Source organism: Prosopis cineraria, unplaced genomic scaffold (assembly GCF_029017545.1).
Source record: "Prosopis cineraria cultivar Desert tree isolate PC_DT_omini unplaced genomic scaffold, ASM2901754v1 PC12, whole genome shotgun sequence".
In the NCBI taxonomy this organism is placed as follows: Eukaryota; Viridiplantae; Streptophyta; class Magnoliopsida; order Fabales; family Fabaceae; genus Prosopis; species Prosopis cineraria.
Window position 1 is genome coordinate 29,250,281 of NW_026555343.1, and position 12,764 is coordinate 29,263,044.

General features: G+C 32.1%; 1 protein-coding gene and 1 long non-coding RNA gene across 2 annotated transcripts; both read right to left on the reverse strand.

The window, feature by feature from the left end:
* Nucleotides 1–1,186: 1,186 nt before the first annotated feature.
* LOC129288624 (cytochrome P450 76T24-like) lies at nucleotides 1,187–3,536 on the reverse strand. Its single transcript, XM_054925296.1, has 2 exons — nucleotides 2,481–3,536; nucleotides 1,187–1,916 (listed from the first exon to the last, which is right to left on the reverse strand). The coding sequence occupies exons 1-2, from the start codon at nucleotides 3,456–3,458 to the stop codon at nucleotides 1,308–1,310; spliced, it is 1,587 nt and encodes a 528-aa protein (XP_054781271.1). The 5' UTR covers nucleotides 3,459–3,536; the 3' UTR covers nucleotides 1,187–1,307.
* A 1,005-nt stretch (nucleotides 3,537–4,541) lies between these two features.
* On the reverse strand, nucleotides 4,542–9,111 carry LOC129287635 (uncharacterized). Its single transcript, XR_008587763.1, has 2 exons — nucleotides 8,535–9,111; nucleotides 4,542–4,947 (listed from the first exon to the last, which is right to left on the reverse strand). It is a non-coding gene; the product is annotated as an uncharacterized LOC129287635 (long non-coding RNA).
* Between the last annotated feature and the right edge of the window lie 3,653 nt (nucleotides 9,112–12,764).

Genomic DNA, 12,764 nt, shown 5'->3' on the forward strand with positions numbered 1-12,764 from the left:
TAAATGCATTGATAACTATGTGAAACTTGATTGTAATTCTCCATTTTTTTAATAACCTAGCTGGCTGGGGAAGGGGTGTCTCCCTTTTTTTTCTCCCTCTCCAATTTTCTCCTTCTCCCTCTCATCACCATTAGATCAAAGTTTTCAACGGCTCAGTGTTAATTTTTTGATAAATTTATTATTATTATTATTGATAAAATATATAAACAAAATACTATAGTTTTAAATTATTTAGATTAAAATTTAATAATTTCAATTTAATAATCTTACCAAAAAATAAATCTGAATCATTGAAACTTTAATTCAACAGTGATGAGGGAGAAAATGAGGAAAATGGAGAGGAAGAAAAAAGGGAGACATCCTCTCCCCATCCCCATAGGATAGAGGATCCTATGCACATGCATTTTACACACACACACATCATACATCACACAACCACCCCGAACACACATAATCCCCCTCCCCCAACAAAAAAACAAAAAATTAGAATGGAGGTTTGATCTGAGAGCCTCTTTCTATAAAAGGGAGAATCATAAGGATGGCAATAGTACCACTAGACCAATGGTCTGTTAGCAATATGTTATTCTCCTTCATACATGTAAGCTTGAAGAGTATTCTAGGCTTGTGTGCCCTACTATTTAATGTCAATAATATGGACTCTTTGATTACCGATTTTTAGAACAATTTCTAAAAAAAAAAATGTGTTTTCATGTTACCTGTTTTGAAAAAAAAAAAAAAATTTTGAATAACTAAAAAAAGTAAAACATCTTTTCATGTTTTGTTATTTTTTGTTTTACAAAATTAAAGTAGAGAAAAGGTAAAAAATATTATATTTTTATTAATGACAATAATGTAACAAAATAAGTAATTAGTTCACTTTGTTTTACTGTTCTAGATATTTTTTAAAATAATAATTCAATATATTTTATCATTTTTTTGTTTAAAGAATAAAAAAAAATCAAACAAGTCCTATCTTTCTATAATTTATCTCTAGTGGTCCAGGTCATTTTGGAATTTCCCTTCGATTTGTTGATACTGTATTTGATCCTTTTATCCAAAAATATTAAAATGAACTTTTCCCTACGCAATCAGGTTTAATAACCTTTTTTTTTTTTTTTGGATCAACTAGTTGGAACCGTTTCTATGACCCAAAATATTTCTAAATATATTCCTTGGTAACAGAGGCTAGATCGAATAAAATCTTAGTAATTAAGTAAATTCCAGATTGCCGACTTTTAGAAATTAAAGAGACTTGCTTTTAGTAAAAACAACATGAGTATTATTCATGAAAGCAACAAAATTAGCAACTACACTCTGACAGGAATAGCTCTTAGAGGTTGAGTCTTGTGCATGGTAAGGCCATATCTTTGACTCATATCCATGTCCTCAGCCTTTAACCCATCTGGGACCTTCCAATCAAAGTGATATATGAGAGAGGCCAACATATAAGAAAGTACCCTAGAAGCCAAGGGCAACCCGGGACACATCCTCCTTCCAGCACCAAATGGAATAAAATTAAAATCATTGCCCTTAAAATCAAGCTCACTTTCCAAAAACCTTTCAGGGATAAATGACTTAGGGTTTTCCCATATGCTTGGATCTCTTCCCATAGCCCACACATTTGCTAAAATTTGTGAATTTCTGGGTACTAAGAAGCCACATAACTCGACATCACAAATTGCCTTGTGGGGTACTAGAAATGGTGCTGGTGGGTGCAGGCGTAAAGTCTCTTTGAGTGTTGCTTGTAGGAAAGGCAACTTTGAGACCATAGACTCTTCAAATTTCAAAGTACTTTTACTAAGAACTTGTTGGAGTTCTGTTCTTGCTTTTATCATTTTTTCTGGGTTTCGCATTAATTCTGCCATTGCCCATTCTAGTGTGCTTGATGTTGTGTCTACCCCCGCTATAAATAAATCCTGAAATATCAAGGAATACCAAAAAGTCAACTTAAAAGGGAACTTTAAATTGAAGGGTAATAAAAAATAGTTTAACGACCCTAAAGTCATGATTTTAGTATAATATTTCTTTTCAATTTTTAAAAACCATGCAATATCATTCTATCATTAAGTTCACAAGAAAATTATATAGAATGACCTTAAAAATTATAGAATAAGATTTAAAAAAATTACAAGAAGTCAAGAAATGATCCAAAATGACAGACAATAACCAAAAAATATCAAGAAAAATTTTCTATCTAGGTCTTTTCCTACAATTTTTGAAGTCCTCTTTTATATGTTTTTTTATTAACTAATGGTAAAAGTTAACATTTGTTAATAGAAGAGAAGATATTGTATCGTTTTCAAAAGTTTATGATCCAATATACTTATGGACTTATAATTTAGATGTAAAATTGTCATTTGGCCCTAAAAAAAAAAAAAAACTCTATCCATTGGCGGGGCCATCATTGTTCTAGTATTTGCGAATTTAAGTTAATTTATTCGGCGATGAAGTACTCGTCCATAATTAACAATTATACTCACAATGAATAAATGAAGAGCATCATCACGACTCAACTGCGAAGTACCGTCTTGCATAAGATTGAGAAATGAATCCAACACATCAGTGTAATCTTTGGACTCCTTGTTCAAACTTCTGAAACGCAATCTGTCTTCCATAATATCATCAAAAATCTTATATAACTTCCTAAGGTAACCTGTCATCCTTGCACGAACGCCTTGAAGATCCAAAAAGCTCAAAACATAAAAAAGATCGGAAACATTAACCCTTCCAGCTTCATCCACGATCCCAATCATCAACTTCTTATACTCTCGAGCCTTATCAGAACCATAACGAGCAAAATCCATGGAGAAAAGCATGTTCGATATTGATTTCAGAACTGTAGTAAAGAGAGCCTCAGTGAGATCTATAGCCTCACCTTTGATGGAATATTCATGGACGTGATGGATTAAGTCTCCAACCTTGCTTTGGCGTAGAAACTGGGTGGTGTCTAGCTTCAGAGTTGAGAAAACTTTCGTAACACAAACTCGTCTTAGGGTTCTCCACTGAGGTGAAACGGCAAGCCATGTTACAGAGAGTCGGTGACGGTCAAGAGCTCGAGCACAGTCTGGGAAGGTTCGGCTAGAGAAGTCTAGGTCGTGCTTTTGAAAAGCTTCTTTGGCTATTTCTGGAGAAGAGATGACTATGGCAATCCTTGTGCCTAACTTGAGTGACATAATGGGTCCGTGAGATTTGGAGAGGTTCGTGATGGACAAGAGAGGGTTAGAGCCAAGCTCTAGGATGTTTCCAATTACAGGGTAGGCACGAGGGCCTGGTGGGAGCCTGTATGAAGAAGACGATGATGATCGAACGAAGCAAGTCGAGTACTTGTGAATCGAGGCTGACGAATTGTCATCTTTGAGTTTGAGAGATTTGTTAGAGGCTCGTTTGATGAATAGGATGTAGATGAGGAAGGAGGCACAGAGAAAGGACGTTAGGATGAGGACTAGCAAATTGTCCATAGTTTCTTTAATTTCTTTCTTTCCCTCTAGAAACCACTAATCTATATAGAGAATTGATACATTAATATCTCGGTCTCTTTCTACATGCGGTCCTCATCCCACTAGGAAATTTCATTATGTTTTCTCTCTTCTCTTAAACGTCGAAACACAAGAGGAGATACAGCCAAAAATTACATTGAACTAAGTGGGCTCGTTTGGAATGATGAGAATGTACAAATTTATATCAAAATGTCCATATTAATTGTGGAGGGTCGATATTCAATTCAATTTGATTTCTTAAATCTGTTGAGCGGTCTAAATATACTCACTCAAAGAGTGTATCAATGACGGTCATTGAATTTTATTAACATTTAAAAATTGTCAAGATATATTTTTCCTCCAAAAATTTAAAATAATCCTTACAATCAAAATACTCAATCCCTGCGTATGTTGTCCCTTATAAAAATTTGATATTTAGGACATTTTGAATATCATATAACAAAACCTCTTATAATTACTATCGCATCATGTGAAATACTTTTTGAGTTAGTGGATTTGTGCCACTCAATAGATCCAAATTAAATTCATTTTAATATATGCAAAATTTATTTTTTATAAAATAAAATAAAGATATATAATTTTTTATAAGTAACTTTTCTTAAAAAAACGTAAATTTGTTTTTCTAAAAAGTACTCCCTCTGGTCCTTATACGAGTTATTTTCTAGAGGAAATTGATGAATCCATACGTAATTAAGTTCACTTTTCATAAAATGCTGAACTAAGTAATTATTTTCAAACAATTTAACCCTTTTTAGTTTTAATTTTATGAGTAGGATAAGATGTCACACATATGTAATAATATAAGAGTATTTTTAAAGATAATGATTCAATAAGAGTAAATTGAAAATTCATTTTTCAAATAATGCTAATGATTTAATTAACTTCCACAATCTTACCTAGTAAAAAATAACTTATAATCCCTCCGGTCCTATTTATAAGTCACTTCCACCAACCTCACTAATACCAATACAATAAAAGTATAAAGAATAATTGTCAATGAAATTTCAAATTTACCCTTCAAAATGAAAAGGCAAAAGCACAATCAATGAATAAATTATTATTTTCAAAATTTTTCTCTCATGCTTTATCAAGCATGAGACTTTTACAGTAATAGTATGAGACTTTTGGCGGGAATAGAGCCTTTTATAGTGAAAATGAGACTTTTACAATGAAAAATTGAGCCTTCTCACGGGACTGAAAAATTAGAAGTAGTGTTTCACATTTTGAGAAACTTATATCCCACTAAAAGGGAATCAGACAACATTAAAAATAACAGAAAAGAAAGGCACAAAAACTGCACTTTTCCACCATGGAAAAGTGCTCCTTCTCTACCATGGAAAATTGCTCCTTCTCCTTTGATTTAAATGCTCCAACCAATAAGGAAGATAGTGGGGACAACAACACCATTTTTTTGAACTTAAATGCTCCTCCCATGTGTGAGAATGTCCACCTGGACAACAATCAAAATGAAGAACAACATGTTACAATCAATGAAGGAAATGGTAAGAATCTCTCTCTTTATGAAGCCCATGAATATCCACATGAATATCCCCATCTTTTGTTATTTCTTCTTTCAATGATCTAAAATGTTTCTTCTTCTTTATTTTTCTCTTAAATTATTTATGTTCAGCTAATATTAAATAATAATTAAGTTAAATTAAATAAAATAAAATTTTCTTACCTCCTGTGCATTGCACGAGTTAAATATCAAAATATTTGAAGACAAGGTTGGCCAAGAAGGTGCCATCATGATGCTAAGTGCAAATAAACCAGTGAAATAGGACTAGGAAATGTAACTTGATAGGTTTAAACTTTAAAGAGTACAAGGGCGAATCCTACATGGCTAACTTGATGAAACAAGTAATTGAAGAGGCTAGATCTGAAAATGTCAAGTCTTTAATGCTGATAAGGCTACAGTTGATTTGTTATATGATAAGTGCGATTGAATGATAGAAGCAGTAAAGGAACTGAATTACAAGCATGAGAGAAAGGAACTTTTCAGGCATTCAATCTTTCATGAAGTTTTAGAGTATAGTAAATCAAGAATATTGGTCACTGACTATGTTATAACATGAAATAAGTCCATAAATATATGGAACCAAGATCATTATTAAACACCTTCATATCGTTTCTTCTTATATTCATATAATGGTAAGCAACATGTTATCATTGAAACAAAATATGAGATGGCAAAAGATGTCAAACTACATGGCAAATAAGGAAGCAGTGAGGGATAAGAGTTCAAATAGCATTTCCCACATGTATATTGTCCAGAAAAAACTTATAATTCCAATTAAAGAAACAAAAATTGCAATTCCTAGCTTCAATTTTTTCTCTTCTCTTATACTAACATCCTCCATATTTTCTTAATCTATAAAAATAGGCTAATTAGGAAGCAGTGAGGGATAAGAGTTCAGCTAGCATTTCTTAATCTCTTATACTACTTCATTCTTTATTGAAATATTAGTCTACCAAATCAACCCATCCAAATGTCACCAAATCTCTACCAACTAAACTGTTCCCCATGATCAAACTACTTCAATGAATAAACACTAAAAATGACAAACACTATTAGAGAAACAGACTTGAGTATCATTTTGAAATGATGAATTACATTATGAGAGAAAATTATGATTTCCATCCGAAGTACAAGTGGAAAATTCTAGTGTAAAGTCCTAAAATTTTATACCTCATTTAACCACAATGTCACCACTTAACAAATAAAACAGTTGATAGAACTAGACATTTTAAATTTCCTTTTTCAAGGTAAGCAACAACATCAATCTTTTCCATTTCTATGCAGCGATTCAAAAAGAAGATTTATACCTTGGTTTGTGCTCAACTAGTATCCTGATAATCTTAGAAACTCACCCACAGAAACTTTTGTGTTTAATTAGTATCCTCACAGTTTTAGAAGCTCACCCACTGTAAGTTTTATAAATTCTCATTTTTTTTGCAAAAAAGGAAAAAAAAGTTTATTAGATTATATGGTCTATAAAGAAACCTAACATTTGTAAACTTTTGAAACAAAGACAGATGTGGGACGCAACACAATTGAATCACTAGGGCAGCCACCATGTAAAAGAAGAAGGTTCTTATCAAATGAAGAATGTGTCTCCATTTATAAGATCTTATTAAACTCAAGCCATCAAGGTAAACTGAACAGTATTACAACAAGAGAGATAGCTTCAGCATATTCAATTTCAATCAAAGTCATTCAACACATTTGGTGTCAAGTTAAGGAAACAGGGGATGCAAGCAATAGAAAGACAAACAAGTATGGAAGAAAGGGACCTAATGTGAACATGGAACAAGTCATGGCAATTCCGGTACATTGACGGACTACTTATAGGTCGCTTGCAAGTGCACTAGGTTTTAACAAGACATCACTAATCAGACATAAAAAAAGAGTTCTATGGCGCCACACAAGTGCAATCAAATCATATTTGAAGGAACAAAACATGCTTGCTTGGTAGAGGTGGTATTTATCTATTCTAGAGCAACAAAGTATACCAAATGACCCAACTTTTCAATCTATGCACAAAATTATCCACATTGATGAAAAATGGTTTTACATGACAAAGAAATTCCAAACCTACTACTTGGCAGCAGGGGAGGAGCTGCCACATCGAACATGTAAAAATAAAAACTATGTTGGTAAAGTCATGTTCCTAGTTGCTATGGCTAGACCTAGATTTGATGCACAAGGAAATGAAATTTTCTCTGGGAAAATTGGTTTGTTCCCTTTTGTTAGAAAAGAGGCAGCAAGAAGAAGGAGTGTGAACAGGAGCAAAGGCACAATGGAAACAAAACCGATCACTTCAATTATAAAAGAAGTCATGAAGTCTTTCCTTATTGACAAAGTGCTACCAGAAATCAAAGCCAAATGGCCAACATATCATGCAAATGAAACTATTTTTGTTTAGCAAGATAATTCTCCTTGTCATATTGATGACAATGATGAGGATTTTTGTATGGCAGTAAGTGATGGTGGGTTTAATATTCGCTTGATTTCTCAAACCCCCAACTCCCTTGATTTAAACATTTTGGATCTTGGATACTTTAAAGTAATTCAAGCATTACAATATCAAAAGGCATCTAAAACTATAGAGGGCCTTGTTAGAGCTGTGGAGAATTCCTTTGAAGTTTACACATCTAAGCAATTGAATAGGATCTTCCTAACACTACAAGCTACTATGGTTGACATTATGAAGGACAAAGGTCCAAATAAGTATAAGCCAAGCCATTTGAAGAAGGATGTGATGGAAAGAAGGGGTGAATTACCTAATCAACTCAAGTGTGATCCCTACCTAGTCCAAGAAGTGTTAGAGCACTTAGAAGAAGTGGATGGATAGCTTAGATTAAGGAGTGAATATTTTTGTAAACCCTCAATGTTTTGGTCATTAATATTTTGTGTTACAATTTTTCATGCAACTTGCAACACATAATATTAACAGTTAATATTTTGTAGTAAATGAAGCAATTTGTGTATGAAGTAGGTAGTTTATAATTTGCCAACAATTTCTATATTGACAATGCATATTGATGTTACATATCAAATTAAAGAAGAAAAAATCTTTAAGGATTCAAATTAACTCCACAATTATGAAAGGGCTAAATATTCAGCATTGCATATTGACACTACATATCCATTTGTAATTTCCTAGCTACATGTAATCCCTACCATAACAGAGATGCAAAAGCTCACTAAAACATAAAGCTTGCTAATTCAAAAAAACAAAACAAAAAGCTTGCTAATTCAAAACATCTGCCATTAGTTTAAATATCATCATCTATCATTCTAATATAATAGAGACGTAGAAGTGGCTAAAATGTCAATACATTCATCCATCAAACTAACCAAAAAAAGAAGATCATCAACATGCAACTTTAGCCTAACCAAAATTAACTAAACTATTATGCATCAAAATAAGCTTAAAGTCTAGACTAACTAAAATTACACAGAACTACACAAGGCCCAAAAATTCGATACTAATCAGAGCATATAATGCAAAGTGTCGTATACAAATCGCTTACGGGCTTTCTCTTCCTCAGTCAAATGTGCATAATCTTCCTCTATAAATGGAAATTTGTTTAGATCGAATGGGTGGACAATCTTCCTCTTTTATCTTTCTCTTCACCGGTTAGATGTGCCATTGTCGTTGCCGCTGCTCACTTGTTCACTGTCCTTCATTGCCTTTTCGTTTTAAATTAGAGGACTGGACTTGCTTTTTCTGCACCACCTCAATGTCGGAAAAATTGGAAGACCCAAGCAAAGAATCCTTTGGACGAGGTGCCCACGAAATCTTCTGATTCAGAGACATCACCTCTCCAGAGAAGTTGACTCGGGGTATATCTTCTTCCCCATCAAGAGAATCGTTGACTATATAGCCCATTAGCTCATCCCATGACAGATCTTCAAAGCTCTTTTTCGTTGAGCTTGAACGGCGAAGATCCATCGACATTTCAAATCACTCCTTTCATGGCGAGTTTGAGGCAGACCATGATGGAAGAGGAAAGTTAGATATGAAAGTGAGGCGAGAGCTAACAGGAAGAATGAGAAAAGCAATTGATGGCAGAGACTGAACACAGTGAAAGAAGAAGCTCGACTTGAAGAGAGAGAGAGTTGAGCCACAGACACAAGCAAGGCGTCATAAATGTCATACCACCAAGGGTATTTTGGAAACTTCAATCTAAAATACAGTCATCATCTCTTAGTGATTTATATTGTAGACCAAAATTTCTATCTAAAAAATGTCTAATATTGTGGATAGGAGGGGGTACATGAAACCATTTAATAAATTTGATATTCACAAGTCAGATCCCATCACAATCATAAGCACGTCAAATCTGTGCCGAATTCATGGAACCTGCTCACGCACTTAATTTGTGTCTATCTATCAATGCACCAACAATTGTCCACCTTCTATTAATGATTCGTCTGATATCTTCAACTTGCCCATGATGAGGATAATACTATGAGTTTCAATTTATTTTTTTAAAAAAGGATAATACTATGAGTTTGACCGTTGTACGTTGAGGAATCCAACATCTACCTTACTGTATTCTTTATTCCATTCCGTATCTGTTTGTTGATACCAAATAGTAAAATATAAACTAAAGTATATATTTAATTATTTAATTTTATATAATATTTTATTTTAAACTCTTAATTTTATAAAGTATCTTAATTCTTTAATTCTAACACTTTTAGTTTTATTTTAATAAATTTTTACATTAAACTTTCAAATATTAATAATAAAATATTTTCAAATGTTGACATATTAAGTTTAATTTTTTTAAAATAATAATAATTAACATAAAAAATAATTATTTAAATTAGAGTTAAAGGACTAAAAATATACTTAAGCCTAAAATGTAATAATAAAATTTAAAATTTAGAATTATTTAAATTAATATATATGCAAATTTATCTATGCAAAACTTAATAAATATTTAGGAATATTTCAGTTCTTACAAAATCAAACAAGCATTAGTTATATTCATCAAAATGTAGCCTCCAGGCCAACCATTGCCACTCCGCGAATAGTTTTACGGTTAATATATAGGGTTTTTTGGATTTAAGGGTTCTGGATGAAACCCTAAGTTTTAAGAAGGGGATTTAAAATTTCTTGACTGATCGATGAGTTTGGAGTGATCTAAAGACTTGATTTAGCCATAAGATACTTGTTGGAACTTAAACTTATGGTTGAGATGGATGATATGTGGAGTTTTGAATTATTGGGTATTCAAATGTGAATGTTTTGAAGAATTTCGATTTGAATGATCCAATTGTGTTTTGGTTTCATTATTGATTGAGTTTGAAAGTTTGATTGGTAAAGATGTTATGTCTAAAGTTTCATTGGATCTGGAATTGATTTGGTTTCTAGTTTTGAACTCGATATTTGTTATTAAGAAAAATAAAGAAACACTAAACATTTGAGAATTGGTTATAATATAAGGAGGCTAAAATAGTAATATTTGAACCTGTAGGCTGAGGTTATCTATATGTGGGTGTCTGTTTGGATTTGGAGCTCAATTTGGTATATTATGGTCTTCCTTCTGACATGAAGGGTGAAGGTAATCAGGGGTTTTATTTTTCATTATTCTCTTGATGCTGTCCAGTATGAATATAATTGAATTCTAATGTTATTTTATGGCTTTAATATGGATATTGGTGTATTGATTGATTTGTGTGTGTGTGTTGTACTCTAGCTAAGTTAGATTATCTTGTTAATTATGTTTTGTCCTTTTACAATCACGTGGCATTGGTACATGATTCTAAACTATTGTATGTAACCTATATCGCTTAGTCCACTCCACTAAAACATACATGTGGCCCCATAATGGAAAGTGTTGGGGTTGGTTCACTACTTTGAAGCCCAAAAAGCTTCTATGCTCCGGTCCTTTTTTATAAATTGCGACTAACTAATTTATCAAAATCAAAAAGAGGTAGTTAAATTTTTTATATTATTTAAAATAGAAAGAAATTTCCTAACTTACCTTCATTAACTGCATCATCTTTAAAAATACTTTATCATGTAACTTTTAACTCTTTACTCATTGAAAATGATGAAAGGATAAATTGAAAGAAAGTCATTAAAAATCCAATTTTTAATGCAAAGTGACTTATAAAAAGGATCATAAATTTTTTTTAAAATGTGACTTATAAATAGGATCAAAAGAAGTATACTTAGCTTGTTAGTGCTCAAATCCTTAACTACTTGTATTAGAAATGAAAATGTGTTGTTGTAGCAACCACTAAATTGGGTGTTTGCCCCAAAAGGTGTTAGGCATTATTATTATGACTTAATGGAATGGTAAATTAATAATGTTTAATGTAATGAGAAATCTTACTCTTCGTTACTTAATTATCTCACCCCTCGATTACCATTCATGTGATTGCTTCCAGACATGTGAAGTCTCATTTAACATAGACCACTCTGTTGCACCATATACATACTTGGTATATGTATTTTGATGGGAAGTTATTATTGTACAAATGCCAAGAGTTAGGGTTATTTATGAATTTCGAGGTTAACATTTTTAAACCCCTATTTTGCTAAATAATTTTGTTTATAATCCTTGTTGATTGATGGATGGTTTATTATGTTGAATTATTAAACTACCCTAGTTTTATATTTTATTGTTGTTCTATTTTAGTTCGCTTGAGTCTATGGAAACCCTCTCCACTAAGTGGACCCTGTTCGTATGTTTCTGTTGAAGTCCTCGGGTTCAGATCTTGTTTCAAAAATCTATTTTAAAAATCTCTAAGTATCTACTATATTTTTAGTTGGGGTATTTCAAAATTGTGACTCATGATTTTTTTTTTTTTACCTTGATACTCATGAATTTAATTAAAAATAATTGTCAATTTAAGTAATGTTTTTGTAAATGAATGAAAAGTCAATTGTAAATGAATAGATGGTTTTATAAATTTTTATATGATTACTTATGAATTTGAGGACAATCACTCGTGAATTTTCGGAAGGTTATCAACAGTAACTTTATAAAATTTCAATTGTGAATGAATAGTATACTCATGAATTTCGCATTTGTGGTTCATGGACAGTCACAAATTTAAAGAGTGTTACTTGTGAATATATGGAACGTTAGTCTTAAAAGAATATGAATAGTCTTAATTCTAAATTAATCAATAATTTAGGAACCCTTTGAATTTTCAATCTTGAGTTCACCAAGTAACTTTTTGAAAATTTACAAGTGACTCTTATTAAATTTATAGGAGGTAATGGTGTATATATATATATATTTATGAAGCTATCTATTCATGTATAATTGATTTCTCATATATATACACACACTTATTCACAAAGTGATATTCCTTCAATTTAAAACTTGTTTTCCTTAAATTTGTTAGCGACTTGATTTCAATAATTAAAAATATTTTAATTACAAATAAAGATTATAACCCTTTTATGATATATATCTCAAGACTTTTAATTATTATTAATGACTTTATAAGATTCTTAATTATCCTAGTTAATATGTCAAACAAGCTAGCATGCGTATGTATAAAAATATCATGTTGTCTTGGTGTACCCTTTTGTCGCCTTTTGTCCCAGTGTCTCGTCTTTCTTCCCAAGGATAAGGCTAGGCGAACCCCGGGGCTCGTGGGCCATGGTCATGGACTTCGCAGCACTCGGAAACTGACATGCACAAGCATCAAGCAGCATCGTAATAGCCGAAGACCTTTGAATCCTCAACCTCAAGCATCAGAAATAATCTTTTTTTATTCCACATCCTCAA